Genomic DNA, 24,494 nt, shown 5'->3' with positions numbered 1-24,494 from the left:
TCCTTCAGTCACATTTGTGTATTCAGTGTGTTTTTAAATGTGTGTGTGTGTGTGTGTGTGTGTGTGTGTGTGTGTGTGTGTGTAGGCGTCAGGAGTTGAGAGAGCTGCGTTTGCTGCAGAAAGAGGAGCACCGAGCTCAGGCTGTTCTCAACACTAAACTGGAGGCTCAGAGAGACCAAATGCAGAAACGCTTCGACCAGGAGATGAACGTAAGTGTGTCTCACACACAGTCATATACAGTGTGTTCAGATGATGTTACTGTTAGCTTGAGAGTTGGCTTCTCTATACTCCACCTGTAATGCATTCTTTCTAGGTTAGGTTAGACGAGCTGTACTGGACGTTGTTAGAAGCCCCCTGTCAGCCTAATGAGAAACTGTAGTGATCTTTGTTTAGATTCGCCACATAATGTAGAGTTTCCAGTGTAATAATCATGTGGTTTAGTAGCTAATCGAAACTAAGCAGGTTGAAAACAATAAAAACATAATTACACAACAAAGGCTACGTTCACATTACAAGCCTCTTTGCTTAAATCTGATTTTTTGCTCAAATCCGATCTCTCTGACATGATGGTTCACACTAATTTAGGTAAGTGACTCAAATCTGTCATTAATGTGACGAACCGGCGTCCTGAAATGACCCTCATGAACACATCCTACTCAGTAACGTCACGTGAATGAATCACGTGCATCATCAGCAAACAAACTAACGAGCAGAACGAGCTTCGCTGAGAAGATAATTAACTCTGATCAGCTCTCAGCTTCATTATTAGAGCGAGATGAAGAAGAAAAAGGTGAAATGTGTTGCTTTTTCACCGTTTACAGGCTTTAACTTCTGTTCGGCGCTGCTGCCATGGTAACGCTGAATGATGGCACACGCACAGTGGAAAAAAGCATGAATTCAGATCTGAGCGTCACATTAAGGTCGCATGACCACAAATCTGATACGTGTCCGATCTAGGACCACATATGAAAGTGGCTCAGGTCGGATTTGAAAAGATCAGATTTGCGTGTCCAGATTTGCATATCAGATCCGAGTCACATTAGGGCAAAGAATCAGATTTGTGCCACTTCAACCTGATAATGTGAACGTAGCCAAAAAAACTGCATTTGATAATTTTGCGCACACTTTTGAAAATTAAAACTTTGTTTGAAAGTGATCTAAGTGTGGTGCTGCTAGCCAAAACAAGACAAACAAAATATGCTGCTTTTTGAATAATTATGTTTATGCTAATTTCGGTCCATAAAATCATACAGTTCATGGTACTTGGTGACTGCAGCTGCTCCTCCCTCCTCCATTGCCATGACAGAATCACCTTCTGTTCGCACTGATTAGACAGAAACAGACTCTTATGAAGTAGCGTACATGACTACTGTCAACCGCCCAGGTGCAAAAACAGCAGAATATATTAGAAACAAAGTGCATTGATCCTGATAAGAACACTCACAATGTGAACCCCTATTGATGTGCTACTGTCTCTTAGCTACTGGCCATCAGCATCTAAAGCCCATGTGTCAAACACAAGGCCCGCGGTATACTCCTATTCAGCCTGCGAAGTTATATTCATTTTCTATTAATGTTAGCTTAATTCACCATGAGCTGCACTACAACCCCCAGCATGCACTGCAACGTAATGTGCGTCTATGGGACAGCACCATAAAAAGAAAAGATGCCAGGTGTTGAGCTCAAGCAGACAGGCAGGTTTAAAGACCTACCATACATTGGGGACATTTAAAGAGGTTTAACAGTTTCTGTAGCGATGTAGCCTATTGTTTATATAAAGTCAGTTGTTTTAAATAAAACAAGTTGCTTTTATTTCAGATTATTTTTGAACAGGTCAAGTATTCAGTGCCTGAAATGAAAACACAGCCGGCCCACGGATTTGTTGGGATTTGTTTAGATTGGTTGAGTTTGACACCCCTGATCTAAACCTTCTTATGAGGTCTCGGGTTTACATGCACTTCTACTGCATGCTCCACATGAAACGTCTACCAATTCAAAGAATGTTTCACAATATTTCACGTATTTCAGGTCTGAATTTTGTCTGTACTTTAGTCCGTGTTTGTAGTTAACAGTCTGATATACAGTCTGTGTGTCAGAAACCACATAAGTAAGTCTATTTGAAAATACTGAACTCTGTGGTTTGAGGCAAGTATGTGATGTCTTAGACTTCAGTTTGCGTGATGCTGATTGATGGGCTGTACGCTTTCATTACTTGTTACCTACGTTAGCTTCCTAGCTTGAGTGCAAAGCTAAAGAAGCAATCTTTAGACACCAAACATGTCTGACTCCATTTTGACTCAAGGGAAAATCTAAATTTGTTTTTACACCAAACTATTGCTTTACCTTTGAGGAAAAATCAATCTGGCGGCATCACCGAAGCTTCCTCTGCTTTCAGGCGAAGAAGAAATATTACGACACTGAGCTGGAGAATCTGGAGAAGCACCAGAAGCAGACGATTGAGAAGATGGAGGTGGACCACGCGGTGCGGCTGCGGGACGAAACCAAACGCATCCGCGCTGAGCAGGAACGAGCTTATCTCAAGTTCCAGGAGCAGATGAAGCAGCGCAAGAAGGAGGTGCAGTATTACGGCATGAGAGAGCCTCACATATTCGATCAGTATTTCTCTCAGGGTCAAATTGGACAACCTAGTATTTTCCCCACTTTAATACAGTGAAAATGCTAAGTGTGATGTACAAGAAGGATCATATAAATAAAAGAACCTTTCAAACAAGAAAAAAACAAAAATGATTAAGATGAAAGGAATCAAATAAAAGAATAGATAAAACAAATGAATGAACATAAAAGCATATTGACAATTGTAAGCTTGATTAAAAGAGAATGTTTTAAGTTACTTTGTAACCTTGTAGTATTTCATTCAAAGGCATGAATAAGAAGCCAAATAAAATAATAGAATTGATTCAATGTTGTAAAAAATCTAATAAATAATAATTCAGTGTCTTATTTAAATTTGAGTTTTCAGGATAGTATTTAATAGAAAAATAAAAGTATTCAGTGGTTACAGCCCTAAACTGTGCAGTGCCGTGACCCTCCAGATGGTGATCCAGTTATTTCAGTGCTGTTTTTATGTGGTGCCATAAGAAGGAAATAAAGACTTCCAAGCTAAACTAAAGGTTTGTGTTCCAGGTAAAACACGAGGTGAAGACGTTGCCGAGGAGCCAGAGGAAGGAGACTCTGAAAGTCCGCATGAACACCTTCCAGCAGAAGAAGATTACGGAGGTGAACATGTTCACACTGACCATCCTGTATATACAGCCATTAACATTGTTGCTATAGACGCATTGTGCAGTGGCTGAATATTTGTATATTTTCCTCTCACTCATTGTTTGTCTGATCAGGAGGAAGAGTTCCGTGTGTCTCAGATCACCTACCTGGACTCAACCTTGAAGAGCATCATTGCCCAGAACAAGCGAGAAATCGCAGATACAGAGCGGCAGTTCCTGGACAAGAAACAGCACTTAATTCGAGGTATAAATTTCCAGTTCGAATTAGAATTAGAATTCAGAACCATTAGCTAACTGTGTTTGCACACAGAGGAATTAGACCTCCACATTTAACCCATCAATGCAGGGAAACACCACATATATGCACACTAGTGAACACACACACTAGGGCGCAGTGAGCAGCCCTATCCACGGCGCCCGGGGAGCAGTTGGGGGTTAGGTGCCTTGTTCAAGGGCACTTCAGTGACGTATTGTCGGCTCAGGGGATCGAACCAGCGACCTACCAGTCACAGGGCTGGTTCCCTGACCTCCAGCCCACAATTGCCATGTTATTCCGAATAACATTGTTATTTCAAAGCAACCTGTTCAGTTTATGTACAGAAACTAAGCTGAAAAACAGCTCGTTTTGAATTCATGGTTATGATGTCACAACCATAATGCATTTACCTATGACCCATAGACCTATAGTAGTTTAGTGTCAGGAAGCAAATGGATGATTACAACCTTCCAATGAATCTGCACATCTGAAAAAAGTGGCTGAAGTTTATTTTTCCCCACTTCCCTGAGGATTTCAGTCTGAATGTGAAAGTTTGTTCTGTACATTTCAACCTGGACTGCTTCTTGAATGATGCACAATACAAGGCATCCAATCAGAGCAAAGCTCATTTACATATATCCATCTTAGTTGATTTCTAAGGGATAAAGAGAGATTGAAAAGTGGACATGAAATTCATTTTTAGTATATAGAACACAGTCCTAAATATGCTAGATTAAAGGGTCTGTATCTTAAAAAAACTGAATTTTCTTTACTGTTTTGAAGTAACAGTTCGATGAAGCATTTAAACGTTTAAATATCAGTACACAATATTTACTCTCTAGTTCATACAGCCCAAATATGCAAATTAGCTGCAAAAAAACACCTGTATTGATTTCACTGTTTTTGTGATGTCACAACATCTTTACATATATCTGTCTATTCAGCCTACAATATTTAGCCCCTCCCATTCACACTGAAGTTATATAGAGTGTTTCAACCTGGATTGCTTTTTGAATGAGGCACAATACAGGACAGCCAATCAGAACAAAGCTCATTTACATATATCAGTCTTAAAGGCGCAGTAACAAGAACAGCCTGATTAATCTAAAAGATAAAGTGTTAAAATGAATTATGACTGTTTTGGTGAACAAAACCACACATACTTTGAGTGAAACTATGAGATAAGGGCAGTTTAAAGTAATAAATAATAGGCAAATAAGTTAAAAACAACATGAGAAATAATAAATAGCACTTTGCTTGCCAAACCAGGGTGAGGTTGGGGTTGAACACTGACCAGCGGGCATTAGAGCATGACCAGGGAGAAATGGAGCCAGTGGCTGGTGCTTCCGCTTCCATCCTCCCTGCAGGCTCTGCCTGTGGATGTGTGATGTGTGCCGTCTGCCAGCTCCGCAAAGGTTCTGGCTCCACCAGAGAGGAACATAACAGATGAGGGTTTCCCACTGTCCCTGGACACGATGTTCAGTCCTGCGCTGCTGTTAGGATATCGGATGCATTTGATCCCTACGCTTAAAGCACCAGTTTAGCCAAAAATCAAATTTGCAGTTTTCCTTACACCCCGATCGCAGTCAGTCTTCCAAGACATGCAGGTAGGAAGCCATGAGAACAATGTTGAAATAGGCTTTCTTTGCACATCCTTACAGTGTTATCTATTTAAAAATGAATATTGAAATATTGTGCATAGCTAAAAACAGTAGTAACAGCAATATTGAAACATTGCAGTCCATCCTTTTCTATTTTTCTAGACAAATACACCGAACACGTTTTGACTGGTCAGCTATGTTTGGAGGGAAATAGTCAAAATTAGATTTTTAAAAAATATATAACCACTTTAACTAGGGGTGTAACGCTATGTTTCAGTTTCGATATAATTTTAGATTCTGAGGAGAAAATGTAGTTTTATTTTTTGATATTTCAAAGAATATTCAGTGTTCATATTTAATATTCAGAGCTGAAGTTTTATATTTGATAGTTTGGTTTGGCTCAGATACATAGACGCTGTCAGTGTACCTTGTTTGACATCTGCCGCACCACCATCTCACAAAATACACCTAAAAACATCACAACCCCTAAAATTTATAAGTGCCTTCAAAAAAAAAAAAAAGAGTCAGTTGAACACGTTGATAAAGCCCCGCCCAGTTCCCAGCCCATTCTACTCTGATAGGACGCACCCACCTGCATAGTTTTGATCACTAACAGTGTTTTCCACAAACTCTGGTAAATGAGAGATGCTCTGAAGAGAGCTTTAAACCTCAGCGTGGCCTTTCCTTTTCTCAAACTAATGGTGTAAACCGTCCCTCAGCACCCTCCTGACTCCATCTGTCTGCTCTGGCATCGACCCGGCATCCCTGCTGTCCAACAGGCAGATGGGATTGTCCGGTTAAGCACTGAAAACGGCCGACCGCACTGTGTACGTGAGGAAAATTATTACGTGAGCAGTGTAAAAGAATACAGATCTGAGTAAATTAACTGGACATTTTATATAAACTAATAGCATCGCATAGTGTAAGTAAGCACACTATTACAGTGGCACAATAGTAGATGTGACTTTATTAGCCTCAAAGAATTTGCCAAGGGTTCAACTGAAGATGCTTGGCTGATATGTGGGTTAATTCTACCTGACTCTCATTTCTGTACTGAAAAAAACATTTAACAAACATTTTTCGTTCTAGTTTGAGCAGAACAACTACGGCATTCAGACCAAATAGGAACCTGGCAAGTCTGTGACTTCCAAGTAGAAAAAATCCATTTGAACAGCCACCCAGTTCATAATCCCCTCTCGGAAAGTTGGAGTTTCTCAGGAGAGTCTTGTGACTTCACTTCAACATGGATGCCATAGCAGTGTGTTTTAAGCTTATTAGCCAGACCTTCAAGTCTTTGTTTTATTCAGAACCATTGGTCAACAGAGGAATTAGACCTCTGCATTTAACCCATCCGTGCAGTGAAACACCCACATACATGTACACTAGCAAACTTACACACTAGGGGACAGTGAGCACACCTGCCCGGAGCGGTGGGCAGCCCTATCCACAGCACCCAGGGAGCAGTTGGGGGTTAGGTGCCTTGCTCAAGGGCACTTCAGTCATGTCCTGTTGGCTCAGGGGATCAAACCGGCGACCTTCCGGTCACAAGGCTGGTTCCCGAAACTTGAGCTCACAACTGGCCACTGTACTTGTATATGATACTGTTAAATGTAAAGAAAAACTTCAACAACTGCAGAATTAAGTCTTTTTTAATCAAACCTCAAGGCACTGATACAACTTCTGTTGCTTGAGGTGGCAAGTAAGAACCTCTGAGTTTGTCCAAGTCCAAGTTCCCAGTTGCCATTACGTCCAGCTTTGAGTAGAACTAAGACTTGCAGTGCCAAGATCTTAACCTAAAGTGAGCAGATAAATACTGCAGGCTGAGTAAACAGATTGAATCAAACTCCCTCTTGCCTTGTGTTTTGTGGTGTTTAGAGAAGGAAGCCAGTATTTGGGATCTGGAGGAGAAGAACCTGCACGAGAGATGGCAGCTGATGAAGCAGCAGCTCAAAGACCAGTACTTCCTCCAGAGACACCAGCTGCTTAAGAAACATGAGAAGGTATCTGGTTTGGTCACCACAGTTTAACCTGCAGATTCTCTTTGAGGTTAAACACTAAAAGCAATGTTTGACCGAAAAACATAAGTGAGTTCAAGGAAAAGTTTAGCATGACCCCACATGCAGTGCCTCAGTCAAGGAGCGTCTGGTGTCCAACGTTTGCTGCTTTGGTTTTGCACTGGAATGACGAGGCTAGTAAGTAAAGGAAGCTCAGGTACATCAATTAGCTCTGTCACATTGTCACACTAGAGCTGCCACATTGTGCATTATAAGCTCTCCCAGTTCATTTTTAACCAGCGAACTGTCTCCTCCTTATTTCTAATGTCTCTGTTTAAAACATAATGATTGGTATTAATTTGATACTCATGTAAATGATGGTTTAATGTGCGTTTATAGGAGCAGGAGCACATGCAGTGTTATAATCAGCGAATGATTGAGCTGCTTAAGGCTCGGCAGCAGCAAGAGAAGAACCGCCTGCCGAAGATCCAGCGCAGCGAGGCCAAAACTCGCATGGCGATGTTCAAGAAGAGCCTGAGGATAAACTCCACCGGCAGCGGAGCGGACAACCGCGAGAAGATCAAACAGGTGGAGCCGCGCTTTACCTCTAATCCAAGCTTTAGTAATCGCTCAGTATATGGGAGTCCAATGTATCAGTAGTGCCAAGTTGATATCAAAATCAAAGAAAAAAATTATCTATTTATTTATTTATTAATTTTTTAAATTTTACTAGTATTGGTATCAACTTCCAATAGTGAGTGTGTTTACATGCACTCAATAATCCGACCATAATCTGATTTCTGTAGGTATCTGATTATTCAAATGGTCATGTAAACAGCACACTCTGATTTCTTAGATCAGAGTAAGGTCTAGAAATCTGATTAAGAAATCCGATAAAGAGAGCTGGATTTTAGCTCAGTAATCAGATTTCTCAGTGCATCTGAACTCTTACTCTGATTTCTTTCGGATTTCTCAGTCTGCGCATGTGCAAAACAGACCACGGTACCGGAAATAAGTAAGCAGTGTTGCCGTGAGACGCAGCAAAACACTTTTGGAGCGACGCTAAAACAAACTATAGGCTTAACAAAATGAAGGATTTAAATATTCTTCATGTTCTAGATGATGCATGTTCATATTTTTTTTATGTTTAAAAGCAGCTTGAAGTTTGAGTTTTACATTACGTTTACATCACGTCTTCTTCTGTGAGTTTATTGGCTGGTTGTGAGCAGAAATCCGATTACTGTCTGACTTATGTAAACCCGGATTATTAAGTGCATGTAAACACACTTATTTTGGTGGTGTGACAACTACAGTTCAGTAGTGTAGACCTGCAACTAATGGTTGTTTCTATGATGAATGAATCCATCAAATTTATTCTATTAATCAGCTAATCTAAAAATACTTTCTTGTGTTCCTCTACTTTTCTCTCAAGTTCCATCTATGCAACAATTTATGTATTATATTTTTATTTAATGTTTATTTAATAGCAACAGATATACTTACCAAGCACTTTATTAGGAACACCTCCGTGTCTCTACACTCATTGTCCATTTGATCATCTCTACCTACCATATAAGAACACTTTATAGGATCCACTCAGACCAGCGCAACACATACAAACATGCCGCCACCACCACATCAGTGTCACTGCAGTGCTGAGAATGACCCACCACCCAAATAATACCGGCTCTATGGTGGTCCTGTGGGGGTCCTGACCATTGAACAACAGGGTATAAGGGGGACTACAGGTCTGTAACTGTAGAACTACAAAGTGCACCTATATAGTAAGTGGAGCTGATAAAATGGGCAATGAGCGTAGAAACAAGGAGGTGTTCCTAATAAAGTGCTTGGCGAGTGTACATAAGCATAGAAAATTACAAAGAATTGTCTACCGGATATGATAACAATTATAACGATATGCTCATTTGCAATATTTGTCCCTAGATGGGTCTTTAGTAAACTCCATTCCTTCAATAGGTCACAGAAATTACATAGCAGTGTCTTATTTTATGGTATAGTGAAACAAGAAGCTGTATCGGCCCCTACGTTTCCTGTAGTGAACTGCAGTCTGTCTGAATGGAGTGTTGATGCTGTTGTTTGTGTGTATTTTCTAAGAGATGATTAAAGGCTAATCGATTTTGATGACTAATCATTGCATCTTTCTAGTAGTGTGAAAGTTATTTGTTTGTGTGTGTGTAGTTTCAGAGGCAGGAGGAGAAGAGGCAGAAGGCTGAGCGTCTGCACCAGCAGCAGAAACATGAGAACCAGATGAGAGAGATGGTGGGGCAGTGTGAGAGCAACATCAGAGAACTCCAGCAACTACAGGTACAACACACACACACACACACACACACACACACAGTATAACCATAGAAATGGGTGCAGACCTAACATAACTCTGAAAATGAGTGTAGTGTAACCATGGACATGAGTGTACAGTCACCATGAAAACGGGTGTGTATAGATGGATGTGTGTATAGACCTAACGCAACAAGGGATTGAAAAGAGTAAATATAAATTTATTATAGTAAAAGACAGAAATAAAAATATTATTGAAACAATGCAGAAAAATTAGGAAATTTTAAGACGATTAACAAATCAAAAAAGTTAAATAAAATTATTAGGCACATTAGTAATATAAATAAATAAAACAACCAAGCAGAGTAAGAAGAAAAGATAAAATGAAACAATACTAAAAAATAATAGTAATGATAAAGTAGTAAAATAAAAAAAAAAATTCAAATAAATGGCAGCAATGAAAAATGATAATAACAATGCAAATAATAAATCCAATCAGACAACTACAAAATCTATATAAAAACCCAAAACTAAATCAACAGATGCAGGCTGAGGTGGTCAGAGATTAAAAGTTAAAAATGTTCGAGTGACACCAGTAAGTGGACCTAGCGTGACCTTGTAAATGAGTATGAATGACTTGAAAGACGTCTCAGAAAAACGGGAATAAATTCAGGTTTATGCTTATTTTACAGTCTACTTCTATAAACCGATCAGGCGTAACATTAAGACCACCTCTTTGTTTCTACGCTCATTGTCCATTTTATCAGCTCCACTTACTATATAGGTGCACTTTGTAGTTCTACAGTTACAGACTGTAGTCCATCTGTTTCTCTGCATACTTTGTTAGCCCCCTTTTACCCTGTTCTTCAGTGGACAGGACCCCCATGGACCCTCACAGAGCAGGTACTATTTGAGAATGATCCACCACCCAAATAGTACCTGCTCTGTGAGGGTCCATGGGGGTCCTGACCACTGAAGAACAGGGTAAAAGGGGGCTGAGAAAGTATTAAAGATTTTTCAGTTGAGGTTTCCTGATGTCAGGAGAGAAATACACACCAACTGAATAACTGTTCAGATATTGGTATCAGTGAAGAGATCAGCAGCAGAAATGCTTGATTTAAAATCGTGATTTGGTTTCTGTCACTATGACAGTGTTATCTTGGTCTAGAATGCCAAGTTATTGGTCAAACTCTGTATGACCTTTCCAATTCTTTTCCTGCAGAATGAGAAATGTCACCTGCTGGTGGAAAACGAGACGCAGAGACTGAAGTCACTGGATGAACATCACAACCAGCTCATTCGAGACTGGAGAGAGCAGCTCAAACCCAGGAAGAAGGTGTGTATTTAATGTATATTATTTCCACAACAGTTAGTTTCTGACCACACTGTCCAGTTGTGGTGAAACGTCCTACTCGTGTTTATCTGATAACAGCACATTTTTTCCATCATACCTGTAATACTCTGGCCCTCATTTTTGGCCAAACATTTTCACTGACATTTCAGTGCATTCCTACTTACTTAGACATCAGTCCACCAAAGACTCAGAGCAATAAAGCTGTTTGTGTCCCTCAGGCTCTGGAGGACGAGCTGAATCAGAAGAAGCGAGAGCAAGAGATATTCTTTAAGATGAGTGAAGACGTGGAGTGGCAAAACCCCACCTCCCCCAACAAAGTCACCAAATTCCTGCCTTACTCCGACTCCTCCACCACATAAAAATCCTCCCAGTCCCCAGATTCGCACTTTCTCACCGCTCAGCATCGTCCAGCACAGCCTGCCAGCCCCAACACAGGCTAGCTTTGCTCTGCGTTAAAGTTCAAATGTAGTTTTCACAGCAGCCCAAATAATGTTGGATGATCAGCCAAGACATGTTTGGTGTCTGAAGTTCGCTTCTTTAGTTTTGCACTGTAGTAAACAAGTAATAGAGGTTTATAACCCACCAATCAGCATCATGCAGACTGCATGCTGAAATCACTGCGCACTCGCCTCAGACCGTGTCCATGTTTTTAAGCAAACTTAATAGACTTGTTATGTGGTTTGTCTGCATGCTAAGTGTTTTATACAGCGTAGAAACCACATTAGCAAGTCTATTTGAGATTACTTGACAACTCAACACAGTTAGGCTATGTTCACAATACAAGCCTCATTGCTTAAATCAGATTTTTGCTCAAATCCGATCTCTCTGACACGATGGTTCACGCTCGTTTAGGTAAGTGACTCAAATCTGTCATTAATGTGAACGAACCGGCGTCCTGAAATGACCCTCATGCGCACATCCTACTCAGTAACGTCACGTGAATGAATCACGTGAATCATCAGCAAACAGACTAACGAGCAGAACGAGCTTCACTGAGAAGATAATTAACTCTGATCAGCTCTCAGCTTCATTATTAGAGCGAGACGAAGGAGAAAAAGGTGAGATGAGCTGCTTTTCCACCGTTTACAGGCTTTAACTTCTGTTCGGCGCTGCTGCCATGGTAACGCTGAATGATGGCACACATACAGTGGAAAAAAGCACATGAATTCAGATCTGAGCGTCATGTTAAGGTCGCAAGGCCACGAATTGGATACATATCCAATCTAGGACCACATGTGAAAGTAGCTCAGGTCGGATTTGAAAAGATCAGATTTACGTGTCCACACAGCCCTGAAAACATCAGATCTGAGTCACATTAGGGCAAAAAATCTGATTTGTGCCACTTTAACCTGGTAATGTGAATGTAGCTTTAGAGGAAAGTGTGTGATAATTGAGGCATGTGGTTTGCAAACTGGTGGGTTATAAGCTTCCAATACCTTTCAGCTCATTAGCCTTGTAGCACCAGCGTTAAACTAAAGAAGCACACTTTTTTTTGTTTTGATTTTTCTTTGCCTAACTCACTTTCTTTGTCACTTTGTCCTCACTTGGTGCAGCCGGATCACCTTTCAAAACGGTGAATATCTGGGTCTCTTTACAGGCGCTATTGTGGCATTTTATGCCTAGTTTTGTATGACTATCAAGCGGAGACACATTACAAAGCCTTAACACGCCATATGGCTTCAGCATCTGCTGATACCAAGAGATTTGTTAAAGCCTTAAGCCACTTTAACTATATTTTCACACCAAAGCCAGTGATGAAATCAGGCTCAATTACATACATTTACTTTCTTCTTTTTAACGTGAGATGTTTGTTTACCTTCAGCATACCGACCCAGCCAATAATGAAATATAATACTCAGTAGTCGAAATTAAGTCTCAGTTTAGTGAACTTCAAACTTCAAACATTAACACACGTCATTATAAGGCTTTGCTTTTCTATCCTAATTAAGTCCTAATCCAAACCCAAACCCTTAGCTAATATGTGCCTTAGTTCAAAAGCATTGTTGTGTACAATGAGTAAAATTAGTGATGCCAAATATGTTGTACATAAAAGAAGCATTTATACTTATTTTTATTTTTTTTTACTATTATTTTAAGAATGACTATATATGCAACAAAGATAAGTCTTTTTGTCGCTTTAATTTCTGGCAGTTATAATAATATAATCAGTATCGAATGTGTACAAATGTTATGCTGAGACAGTTTTGACGTTGAAGCTTATGGTGAGAAATCTAAAAAGGTTAGTTGGTACATTTAAGTTGTTCCTATTTTACGGTTTGTATTTATCTTTATTGTATTATTTTTCTTGTTAGAAGTTAATATCTTATCATTTTATATTTGTCACCAAAAATGTGAGTCTGAATCGGTCATGGAGTTGTGGCAACATTACTGTAAAGCAAAACACTGGATGTTCAGACCTGGTAAAGCCAAAAAGGAAATCCCAGAATATTCTTGGCTTCTTTGAAAGACCAAGTATTGAAGGTTGTTGCTGTGAGGGGGGGAAAAAACCTTAAGCTTTTTCAGGTTTATTAGACGTTTCGGGCAGTATGTAAGTAAATCAACTCCAAATTCATTCACGCAAGTGTACATTTACACATTTATCACACTGAGAAAACATGATGCAGTGCGATGAATACAGTGAAACGCTTTGTTGATCAGGGCGAACATTTTTTTTCCCCAATTCATTAACCAGCGATTGGGACTTGCCTATTGAACTAAATGTGGAATTCATGTAAAATAATATGTACTTTCAGATGTAAACCAGGAGAAATAACAGGAGTATTACTTTTTCATTTAGTCTTCCTTTCGAAGGTTCTTATCGAACAGCAGTGATAACAGTGAGAATGAGAAATAATGAGAAGTGTGTTATGTTTATTTTTTCATTATTATGCTGCCTCTCAGAGCACTGACACCTGACTTAAGTGCAATATGTTTTCTTTCAGCCCTTTTAGTACTGATTCTGTTCGTGTTTTGCGACTGTCTTACTGCTTATCATTTATTCTCTCAGTTTGCAGTTTGTTTTACCATTTTTACTTTAGTTTTCTTAACTGGGTAGCAAAAATCAGGTACAGGAAGGCTTTGGTTTCCTTTGTAACACCACCCCCTTTTTTAACTCTTTCTGAAAATTGACTCTTTTTTTTTTTAAATTACTCATTTGACTGCACTGTTGTGACTGTGATTCTTCCTCCTTGGGACCTTTTTTTTTTTTTCTAACAAAAGGGTGTGTAAATGGATCTTTAACATTGTTGTACAGAAATCTAATAAATAAAGAATTTTATTATTTCATTTTTTGTCCCTTTTACTGAAATAGACCTGTTACCATCAATTATTAGTAGTCAAGTGATCTAACAGTAATTTTCATGCTAGATTTTGTTTCAAGGCTAAACAATAAAAATGGGTTTTACTGAACAATATATACATACTGCGCCATAATGTCCATCAGACTCTGTTTCTTACTGCAAAAGTCCAGTAGGCCAGTTTCAAATATGAATTATAAGGGTGTATGCAGGGATTGGCAAATTAAGTTTAATGTATTTTAAGTAATTTTTAATTATTCATTTTTTGCCATTTTGATAAATCTGTAATGACATCATGAACTTCACAGCTGCAGAGATTTTAAGCTGCACTATGTAAGTAAGTGGTGGGGATTTGGAGACCCCTCTGGTGGAACGGTGTAAATTGACACAACATATGGAAGAACACTTTCTAGCGAGGGTTGTGCCTCGGCCCCTTCCCCGAGCAGATGAATCTGTTGTGAGAATGTTGAAAGAGAATTTGTAGAGAACTCGGTCAAAACCTGGTGAAGGACGTGTTTTCTGAAGAGGTGAGTGAATTATCTACTGTCATCATATCTTCCTCAGTATAATGTTGATTTTGCAGCACCGTAGTTTAGCTTTTTTTCCTGACTCAGTAATGCTTCAACTTTAACAAAATACTTGCTTTGCATACCATAAAACAGCAGTGTGAACATTAGTACTTCTGAGTTTGTTTGTTAGCATCAATCTCACCGTGGTGTTTCCCAAAAACACAAGCAGCTAATAAGGATAACTACTGGGAAAACATTTCACTTTCAACACTACAGCAGTTGATTTCCTCAGTTCCCAAATCCTTAGAGTGTTGTTAAAAGAGGGGATGCAACATAGTAGTAAACATGCCCTGTCCCAACTTTAAAAAAAAAACAAAAAAAAACAAAAACCGTGTTGCTGACATCAAAATGGGCATATATTTTTAATAAAATTTCTCAGTTTCAATGTTGTCTTTGTACTATTTTCAACTAAATATAGGGGTTAAGTAATTAACACATTTCCAAAAAGAATTTGAAATTTTGATTCGTCAACCCACAGAACCCTTTTTTCACTTTGCCTCAAGCCATCTTAAATGAGCTCAGGCCCAGCGAAGGCGGAAGTGTTTCTGGATCCAGTTTATATTTCGTTCCTCTTTGCATGATTGTTGCTGCATCCACAAATGCAAGATAAAACTGTGTTCAAAGACGATGGTTTCTGGGAGTCTTCCTGAGCCCATGCAGTGATTTCCACTACAGAATCGTGTCTGTTTTTTTAAATGCAGTGCCGTCTGAGAAATTACATGTCACAGTTTCATTTGATATGTTTTCTTTGTACTATTTCCAATTAAATACAGGGTTTAAATGATTTGTACATCATTGCATTCTGTTTTTTTTTTTACATTTTGCACAGCGTCCCAGCTTTTTTGGAAACGGTTGTAGCAGATTCGAGAATGTGCAGTTTAATTACATAATGAGTAATCGATTTCAATCATCACAGCCCCATATCAAACACTGAACATACTTCATTTGAAATGTTTATTTGGGTTTTATTAGAAATAAGGAAATAAAATGGCACAGTTGACATTCCATCAACAATGCAAGTAGCGTACAGATTACAGAAGTGTGTGAATGAAAAGGTGCCTCCCCATGACCTCCTCTATCGAAATTTTCCACATTTATTAGCAGACTGACACACTTGTTCACAAAGTACATTGCTATCCAGATAAAGCACATCTTTAGTCGAATACTCAACAGAGCTGCAGCGTAATCTTCGTGCTGCTGCAAACAAGCATGTGTTCAACTGCATTTTGGGTTTCATTTTTTTAAAAGACTGTTACAGAGGAAAAACCTTGTAGCAACTAGGAGCTGTTGACCAACTTTTATACATGAAAATATGATTTTTTTTTTTTTTTAAACACTTCATCTTTCCTCAGCTTTCCCAGCCAGTAACAGCAAAAGTACAACGTAGATAGTTTTAAGCAACTTACAATAACTACAAAACTTCAAATGTAGTGTTAATAAAGGAACAAAATACCTATTCAAATGTATACTTGAAACCAGTCAAGCATGCATGTTAATTAAACATTAAAATGATTGTAAAACTGTAAAATACTGTATCTAAGCACCATCATCGGTGGCATGAACATGCCTTAGGGCAACACTGATTAAGAGCAGTGTGTATGGATGGTCTGAGGTATTGTGTCAAACTCCTTTTTCTTTTTTTATTTACACACTATAGAATCGGATCATTTGTTTATTAACATTTAAACAGTTGCCACTGTGTTAAACTGACTCTTAATTTCCGTTTATTTTTTTTTCCTCGTTTCATGTTTCATTTCACTCCGTTCTGTTCTCCTTTTCTCTTCAATGCCACAGTGATGAAATCTGTGAACTTCATCTCTAACAAAAGTGCAAGTTGAAGCATTGCAATAACCCAAAATTGGCTTTAAAAAGTGGATAAATAAGCAAAATAAGTTGTAAAAAGGCAGTACAAAAATTAGCATTAGCACTTTACAAAATGTTATTATATAAAGGTCTGCTGCATTATTATATGAGCACTTCAAAGCAGCTAATTTCTCCCATCGAAAGATTAATAAGCACTACCAAGCTGATGTGTCCTTTGTGACTTTAAAGGCTGATTTGGCTTGTGATTCATTTTTTTTTTGAGGCTCAAGCGCATCAACTCTATCTCTATTACTATTCAGATACCTTCACTGCTTTTTGAGTAGGTTGAGCTTTGATTTGGAGACGTTTCACTAATATGCATATGCTGTAAATAGGCTTGGAGAACTGCATTTTATATTGAGGCACATTAGCATTGGAGGCTGCAAGAAGTCTTAATTAATATATTGCTAGTTTTTTATATAGCACTAAATATAAAAATAGTATGAGCTTGGTTAACATGCATAGAACTAATGGGTTAGGAATGTGAGACATTCAGCGTTTTCTCCCAAAGAAGTGTCTCGGCGCCACACGTATATTCCACCCACGTCCCCAAGGGGACAGTCAAAAACTAGCAAGCGCAAACAAATGAATTTTGATCTGTCTGAACTTGCGAAAGAATGGAATGTAACAAGAGACTTCGACTAAAAGGTACCCATAAATAAGACTAATTAAATAGATACAGATAGGTTTAAAAAAAAAACAAAAAAAAACACAAGGGGTCTACGAGTACCTAGTGTTTTTTGGTCAGATAATTGGAAGGGATCCAGCCCTCAGACATTGACCCATCACTTACATTTTTACAAAACCACCAACCGGTGCTGTTCTTCTCAAGCACCTCAAACACAGCTCCCTCTTTAAAGCCAGGCGTTTGGTCATCTCCTTCAAAGTCCGCTACTGCCAGGAACAGCTCCTCTTTGGCTGGATCTTTGATTAGCGGTGGAAGTTTGTCTCTTGGAGGCCCAGGTTTATCAGCTTTAATCAGGGGTTTTGGCGGCACAGGCACTTTAGCCTTGGGCTCTTCCTTCTCCTTGTCTTTCAAGGCTGGAGGCTGGAAGGCCTTTGGCTTGGGTGGTGGTGGTCTGTTCTGAGGGGCTGCGGGCTTGGCTTCCTGAGCGTCATTCTGCGGCGGGGCTTTGGTTTCAGTGGGGCTGGCTGGCTCCGAGCTCTTTTTTGGTGGAGGGGGCCTTCTAGGTGCACCGCTGGGTCTCTGTGGAGGCTCTTTGTGGGCAGGCATTTGGGGTTTAGAAACCTCTGGCTGATCATGGCCATTCTGCTGCTTAGGTGGACATTTTTGTTCTTCGCTCGGTCTGCCATTATTAACAACATTATTTGAAGGACTGTTGGTGCCATTTTGCTGGCTAGACTCACCTGAACCTTGGCTAGGCTCAGGCGGTTTAGATGGACGTAGCTTGCTCCTCAGGTTGGTAATGTCCAACTCACTCTTGGCCTGGGATTCAGGTTTGACAGGAGGAGCCGGTTTGGGCCTTAGGACTGGTTTAGGCTTGAGGAAAGGTGCTGGACTGATGGACTCCGTCTTCTCTTCTTGGCTCTCAGGCTTGGGCTTTGGGGGTTGCTTTGGCACAGGCTTCAGGTTGAACTTCTTGACCTCCTTGACGGACACCTTGTGGCCACACTCCAAACCCATCTCATTGCGCAAGTGCAAAGGCTTGTTCTTCTCATCCTTTTTTGGCTCTGGAGGCTTGTCCGGTTTGAATGGAGCTGATTTGGGAGGCACTAAAGGCATGATGACCCCAGGTGCTGGAGGCTTGGGCGGAAGCGGTTTGGAACCATCTGGTTTGGGCTTTTCCTCTACTTCAAGGCTTTTGTTAATGGATTCTCTTCGGGGTGGCAGCGCTGGTTTCTCCTCAGCAGGAGGTGCAGAAGGAGCTGGAGGTAAAGGTCCAGAGAAAGGACCTGTGCTCTTTACAGCATTGGACTTCCAATCTCTCAGTTTGGGACGTGTGGCAAAGTCAGCACTAGAGGAGGGCTCGTCTGGCAGGGGTTTGGACCAGTTATCTTCTGTGCTGCTGTTATTGGGTGGACCATCCTCCAGCTTCAGCTGAGCCATCTCTCCAGGCAGCGGGGCTAAGAAATTAGGTCTGGAGGCACTGCTGGTCTTCTTGTATTTATCCAAGAAAGTTACAGGAGCCCAGCCTTCCTTCTCATCGATCTGAATGTACCACCAGCCACTGGAATTCTTCTCGATCACCTGGAAAAGCACAGCATGGATGAAGAAATGTCTTTTTTTTTCTTTTAAGGATGATTTTTTTCAGTCATACTTCATGACCACCTCTAGATTTCTGCCATATTCTCAACTAATTATTAAACTACCTGGTGAAATTGTCTGCAGGGTTAGGGTTGGGTTTCAGGTGTAGACTTTAGGTGGATGTAAAGGTGAGGGTTAGAGTGAGTGTTAGGTTTAGGTTTTAGGTTGAGATTAAGGTTAGGGTTAGAGTAAGTGTTAGAATTAGAGTTAGGGAAGGTTCAATTCAATAAATAATTAGGCCCAATCCCATTTCACCCCTCGCCCCTACCACTTAACTCTTCCCACTCATTCTCCTCTAGGGGTAGGGTGTCCCGATTTTTGTTGAGATAGAGGGGTAGGGTGAAGTGTTAGGGCTGCATGGCCCTCCAAACAAAGGTTTTTAAGAGGCACAGCCCAAACAGAGTGTTATGAGAAAAAAGAAAGAACGGCAAGATGGCTGCACAAACAACCAAAGTTGTTTAGTATGCTGGTTCTTGTTAGCTAGCTAGCTAACTTTCCTGTTCCACCTTAAATGGTTACATTCTGGCGCCTCAGACGTCCCAACTGCTGCACTATTTAAGGTGGAATGGGAAAAAGAAGCTGGTGAATATCTGACTTCAGCTTCATATCACCGAAGAATCAGGGGTGGGCAATAATAAATAACTGTCCCCCCCTTTTTGAAAGCATATGATGACCTAAATGTAACTAAAGCCCAGCAGTGAGGAGCTGAACTTTACCCTCCTCTGCTGTCACTGCAGACTGGCAGGGTCGCCTACAGAGCAGCGCTGGTAGCTGTTAATGAAGTAATGCTCTTTTTATTTCAGGGTCCCATTTCATAGGGTAGATTTCAACCACTACCCCTTGTAACTCAGTTCTAAGAGGCAAGATGACACTCAAAAACAAGGGGCAGGGGTAAAAATGAGAAATGGGACTGGGCCTTAGTTTAATGTAAGTAAAAGATGAGCATCTAAAAAGCATCTACAGTGGTTAATCAAAATGAAGTGTTAAGTCTGGGTAACCTTCCATTCATGGATTAAGCCTCGTCCTGGATTAAATTGCTAAGACAAACGCGTTTCACTATAAAGGTTCTAGGTTTAACTAGACCTGGGAAATCAACCCTTTGCAAGTTATAACCCTTTTTGTTCAGTAACTTGCACTGACTATCTCACCTCGACTTTTACTCCTGCCTGGAAGCTGATGCCATCAGGGATGGTTGTCTGGAAGTCAGCGATGGTGTAGTACTCTTCTTCCACCTGTGGAGGCACTGGAGGCTTGGGCAAGTTCACTCCTCTAGGCTAAGGGAAGATTGTTAGATGACCAGAAAGAAAGCAAGACACATTGTTAGAGCTTCAAAATCTTGAATAAAAACCCAAGTGGCACTGGCGACTTAAAAGTGACAGTTTAGCCAAAATTCTAATTCACACAACTGTCCCAGTGTAGTCGTTTCATGTCCCAGTGTAGTCGTTTCATGTCTCAGTGTAGTCGTTACGTGTCCAAGTGCTTATTTAATACTGTACTGAAGCTATCAGGCTAACGTGGCTAAGAATGGAAGCTTCATGACACTGTATACCATACTGTTATTGATAAAAACGGGCAAAAGTCGCACAGCTAAAACAGTCGCAGCAGCCGTCTTGAAGCCTGAATTTTGGATATTTGAATTTTTGAATGTCTGTATGTTTGTCAGGGCGGCGCGGTGGGTAGCGCTGTCGCCTCACAGCAAGAAGGGCCTGGGTTCGATTCCCCCTGGCCGGGCGACCAGAGTCCTTTCTGTGTGGAGTTTGCATGTTCTCCTCGTGTCTGCATGGGTTTCCTCCAGGTGCTCCGGTTTCCCTCCACGGTCCAAAGACATGCAGTCAGGCCAACTGGACATGCTAGACTGCCCCTAGGTGTGAATGTGTATGTCTGTCTGTCTTCCCTGTGATGGACCGGCGACCTGTCCAGGGTGTATCCTGCCTTCCGTCCAATGACAGCTGGGATAGGCTCCAGCTCCCCCCGCAACCCAGAAAGATAAGCGGCTTAGAAGATGTGTGTGTGTTTGTCCCGTTTTATAGATAACTGGATGCCATACACTGTCAGATATATGAGGAATTACCACATAAGTAAGTCTGTTTGAGATTACTTGGCAAAATGATGTGCTTTGAGGCAAGTATGTGATGATTTAGGCTAGCAGGTTGCACAATGTTATTTGGGGGAAGGGGTTCCATTACTTCTTTGCTATATTTATGGGAAAATGTGCAATTTTTTTTTTTTGGTGAACTGACACTTTAATAAAAACAGCATTCTTACTATTGTTAGATCGCGGCGTGGAGGAGGTCTCTGTCGCGCCCCACCTTCTGTGAAACAAGAAATACCTCATATCAGTCTTCAGTTCTCATATGAAAGCATTTACATATTCCAAGAGTTTGGTACTCAGGGAGTTTTTGATGAAAACTGTACTCAAATTGAGCTTTTCTAAAATAAGAAGGTAGAATATGAAATTATCAAATCCAAAGTGACCATTTTATGAGTCATGGTCAAAGTATGTGCCCTTTAATTGCTTGTTTCACAAACTCATACTAAACCCCTCGAGCCCTAGGCTTATTAATCAGTTATTAATCTTAAGGCTAATTGTTCAGCAATTACTACAAATTATTCAATAACTACTTTGAAAATATTATATATCGCTGCTATTGGAAGAAAGCCTTGTGTCTCCAGTTTTGATGTTTTTCAGTTTTTGATATAATTTGAAAATGCCCCTTGTCCTTTACATTGTGTGTAAATTTCATGATGAATGGACCAAAAGAAACGTCCCAAAGTGACTTGGAAAAAAGTCTGGTTCCATTGACTTACATTAAAAGTACAGTAGGTTTTTTCCTTCTCCTGTAAAATGACCATTTTGGAGATGCAAGGTTTTCTTCCGAGATGGTTTTGAGCTCGTTATGAGAGCAAGTAAATGGTTTAATATGAGTAATACGAATGAGTACCAAGCACAGTTCATCCCTGCTCTCGGAATGGAATGTTTTATATTTCTTAGATAACAGGAATATTTCGGAGGACACTCCTGCATGACGCATTCTTCTGAAATGAGCTTACTGCGCTTGCTGTCTGAAAATGGAGCAAAGCGCTCTCTCTGGTTTTCCTTGTTCTCTTTGCTCGCGTTCTGCTGCCTGCAGACTCCCTCCAGGTCGTTGGTGCTGGCATGAGCCGCAGCTCCAGCGGCCATTTTCTGGCTCAGGATGTCGGCCTTTTTCAGATAGGACGCTGGGGCCCAGCCCTCTCGACCTTGGTACCTACAGAGGACGTAATGCTCAGTGTTCATTTTTACACAATGTTTGATTTACTCTGTTTAATCTGTTTAATGTCTTTTAAAATATAGGCATGATGATCTTAATGATGATCTTTACTGACAGATTGTTCAATATGTTCATATTGTTAGTCTGTTTTAAGCTGCCACAAACTATACAGGCAACAAAGAACATTTTAGTTGATGAAAGTGTGCAAACATTGAACTGTAAGACAGCAAACTACCAACAAATTACAGACATAATGTTTATATTGTTTTTGCAAAGCTATAATTATTTTTATATTTTTTTATATTTAATATTTCAACTGTTACAGCAGTCTTCACAGACATCAGAGACACAATGAAAGAAAACTCACCATATACAGCGATGATCTTAAAGCTACACTATGTAAGTGTTGGGGATTTGGAGACATCTCTGGTGCAAATGTGTAATTGCGTGCAATGTGCAGAAGAGCATTTTGTAATACTGTTTAAAATCTGATGATCTAATCTGCTGATTGTGAGCGAGTTGAAAGACTATTCAAAGAGAACTCAGTCAAAACTTGGTGAAGAACGTGTCTTCCGAGGATGTGAGTGAATTATCTACTACTGTCATCAAATCTTCAATAGTATAATGTTGCATTTGAGACCTAAGCATCGAGTCTGACCTTCTTATGTGTGCATGAGACGTTAAAACATAAAAATTCTTCGAAAAGTCTTGCGATATATAACCCAACATTTCTTATTATTTCAGGGGGCTTGCAGCAGCACATGCACACCATATTTTAGTGTGTTTTGTTTTCTCTCTAACAGGAAAATACCAAAAATAGGTGAAAATAATACGTTATATTTTAGGTATATTCTGGGAATATATACTACACTGTTTGGAATTTTTAACCCAATTTTTCCCTCAAATTTTGTGATGGCCAGTTCCAGTCCACTAGGTAGGCACCCCCCCCCCATCACGCAGTGCTACCAAGCTGGGAGGGTGAAGGATGGCACATGCTCTCTCTGAGACATGTGAAGAGCCACTGCATCTTTTCAAACTGCTGCTACTGCAACATCATTGGACAGTTCAACACGCCTGGAGGACAAAAACAACTGCCAATTCTGTTACGTCGGCTAACAGATGCCATGTTGGCAACATGCTGAGTGATGGGGGACAGGGAGGACCATCGTACCCACCCAGAGAAAGAGAGGACAGTTATGCTGCCTTGGGTAGATTAATGGTTTTTATGTCGAAATCGCAATTTGAAGAGCTGCATTTTTTTATTATAGTCTTACAGTCTATTAACATCATTATGATATGATGCAAGTGTTAAGTAGGGAGATTTTACCTAATAACATGGAGCTTGTGAACGGCTGTGACATCACAATCACAAATAACTGGCAGGCTGGCGCAGTGTGTTCACAGTTCAAGTCTCAAGCCGGAAAAAATACATCGCTGCCGTCGGGACAAAACCTCATATCTCCATTTTTGGCATTTTTTCAGTTTTTGACATAATTTGAAAATGCCTGTTCCCTTTACATTGTATACAAATTTCATGATGAATAAACCAAAATAAATGGCAAAAAAAAGACTTGGAAAAAAGTCTGGTTCCATTGACTTACAAAGAAAGTGAAGAAGGTTTTTTCCTTCTCCTGTAAATTTACCATTTTGGAGATACGAGGTTTTGTTCCGACAGCAGCAATATGCTGGTCTTCTTAGCCAAAAAAAGCCCATACCCCAATTTATGCTTCAATTATAAACAACTGCAATTTAAATCGTAATCGTACTTTTGGTCAGAAAAATCGCAATTAGATACTTTGCCAAAATCGTTCGACTCCCGGCCACGGGCAGCTGTGGCATCGCCGGGGATAGAGCTTGGAGTCTCCCAGCAATACAGCCAACACTTCCAGGGTTGAGCCAGAACAGCACTTTTGCCTTTGATTTTCCACATTAGTTAAAGTGGCTGTATTTCTGCCTGTATTCTTACCTGATCTTCCACCAGCCCTCCAAATTTTTCTGGATGACCTCGACGGTCATGCCCTTCTCCAAATCGATTTCGTCTTGATCACGAGCCGCGTAAGGGTAGATCACTGTGTACTTCTCTTCTGCAGAGTTAAAAGAAAAGCAGCATTAACCTACAACTTTTGGCTCAGCTAACATGGACAAAAACTCCCAACATTACAGCACATTTATCATTTTTTCTGCTGCTGTTTTGGGTTCGTTCCAGTTTGGGAATAAAGCACCACTTTCCCTACAGCATTTCACATCGCCAACAATTTTGTCTAACAAAGAGTTTATTGATTGTGTTCCTTTTAGCCGTCTATGGGGAAAATCGCGGTGGAGAACATTTGCCTGATTCCTGTTGTATTTTGCTCTTGGCAGCGTATCACTGGCATTACACGACTGCTTTGGGATTTCGGCTCGTACAGTGTTTGTCGGCAAGGTCGCTGAGCTGATTTCATTATGGATTCACCAGCTCTGTAATGATGGCATCACTCTGTCTGTCTGAATTACACAAGAACCAT

The 24,494-nt window shown here is 40.3% G+C and overlaps 2 protein-coding genes across 3 annotated transcripts in view; one reads left to right on the top strand and one right to left on the bottom strand.

Moving 5' to 3' along the window:
• Positions 1-11,582, top strand: part of stk10 (serine/threonine kinase 10) — a 103,619-nt gene extending 92,037 nt beyond the window's left edge. The window contains exons 11-19 of the mRNA XM_036587651.1: positions 86-209; positions 2,396-2,575; positions 3,145-3,237; positions 3,357-3,486; positions 6,975-7,099; positions 7,493-7,681; positions 9,293-9,418; positions 10,614-10,727; positions 10,964-11,582. Of these exons, the coding sequence (XP_036443544.1) occupies positions 86-209; positions 2,396-2,575; positions 3,145-3,237; positions 3,357-3,486; positions 6,975-7,099; positions 7,493-7,681; positions 9,293-9,418; positions 10,614-10,727; positions 10,964-11,104 (1,222 nt within the window). The 3' untranslated portion in view covers positions 11,105-11,582. The remainder of the gene's footprint in view (positions 1-85; positions 210-2,395; positions 2,576-3,144; positions 3,238-3,356; positions 3,487-6,974; positions 7,100-7,492; positions 7,682-9,292; positions 9,419-10,613; positions 10,728-10,963) is intronic.
• Positions 11,583-16,267: 4,685 nt separating this feature from the next.
• sh3pxd2b (SH3 and PX domains 2B) overlaps positions 16,268-24,494 on the bottom strand; it is a 67,815-nt gene continuing 59,588 nt past the window's right edge. For both annotated transcript variants that reach the window (XM_036587736.1, XM_036587737.1), the window contains 5 exons: positions 23,957-24,074; positions 21,791-21,987; positions 21,005-21,051; positions 19,888-20,013; positions 16,268-18,682 (listed from right to left, as the gene is read on the bottom strand). In XM_036587736.1, coding sequence (XP_036443629.1) covers positions 17,204-18,682; positions 19,888-20,013; positions 21,005-21,051; positions 21,791-21,987; positions 23,957-24,074 — 1,967 coding nt within the window. In that variant the 3' untranslated portion in view covers positions 16,268-17,203. The remainder of the gene's footprint in view (positions 18,683-19,887; positions 20,014-21,004; positions 21,052-21,790; positions 21,988-23,956; positions 24,075-24,494) is intronic.

The sequence above is a fragment of the Colossoma macropomum genome, unplaced genomic scaffold (genome assembly GCF_904425465.1).
Source record: "Colossoma macropomum unplaced genomic scaffold, Colossoma_macropomum, whole genome shotgun sequence".
Taxonomy (NCBI): domain Eukaryota; kingdom Metazoa; phylum Chordata; class Actinopteri; order Characiformes; family Serrasalmidae; genus Colossoma; species Colossoma macropomum.
Note: the sequence above shows the minus strand (reverse complement) of the source record. Positions and strands in the feature narration are given on the sequence as shown.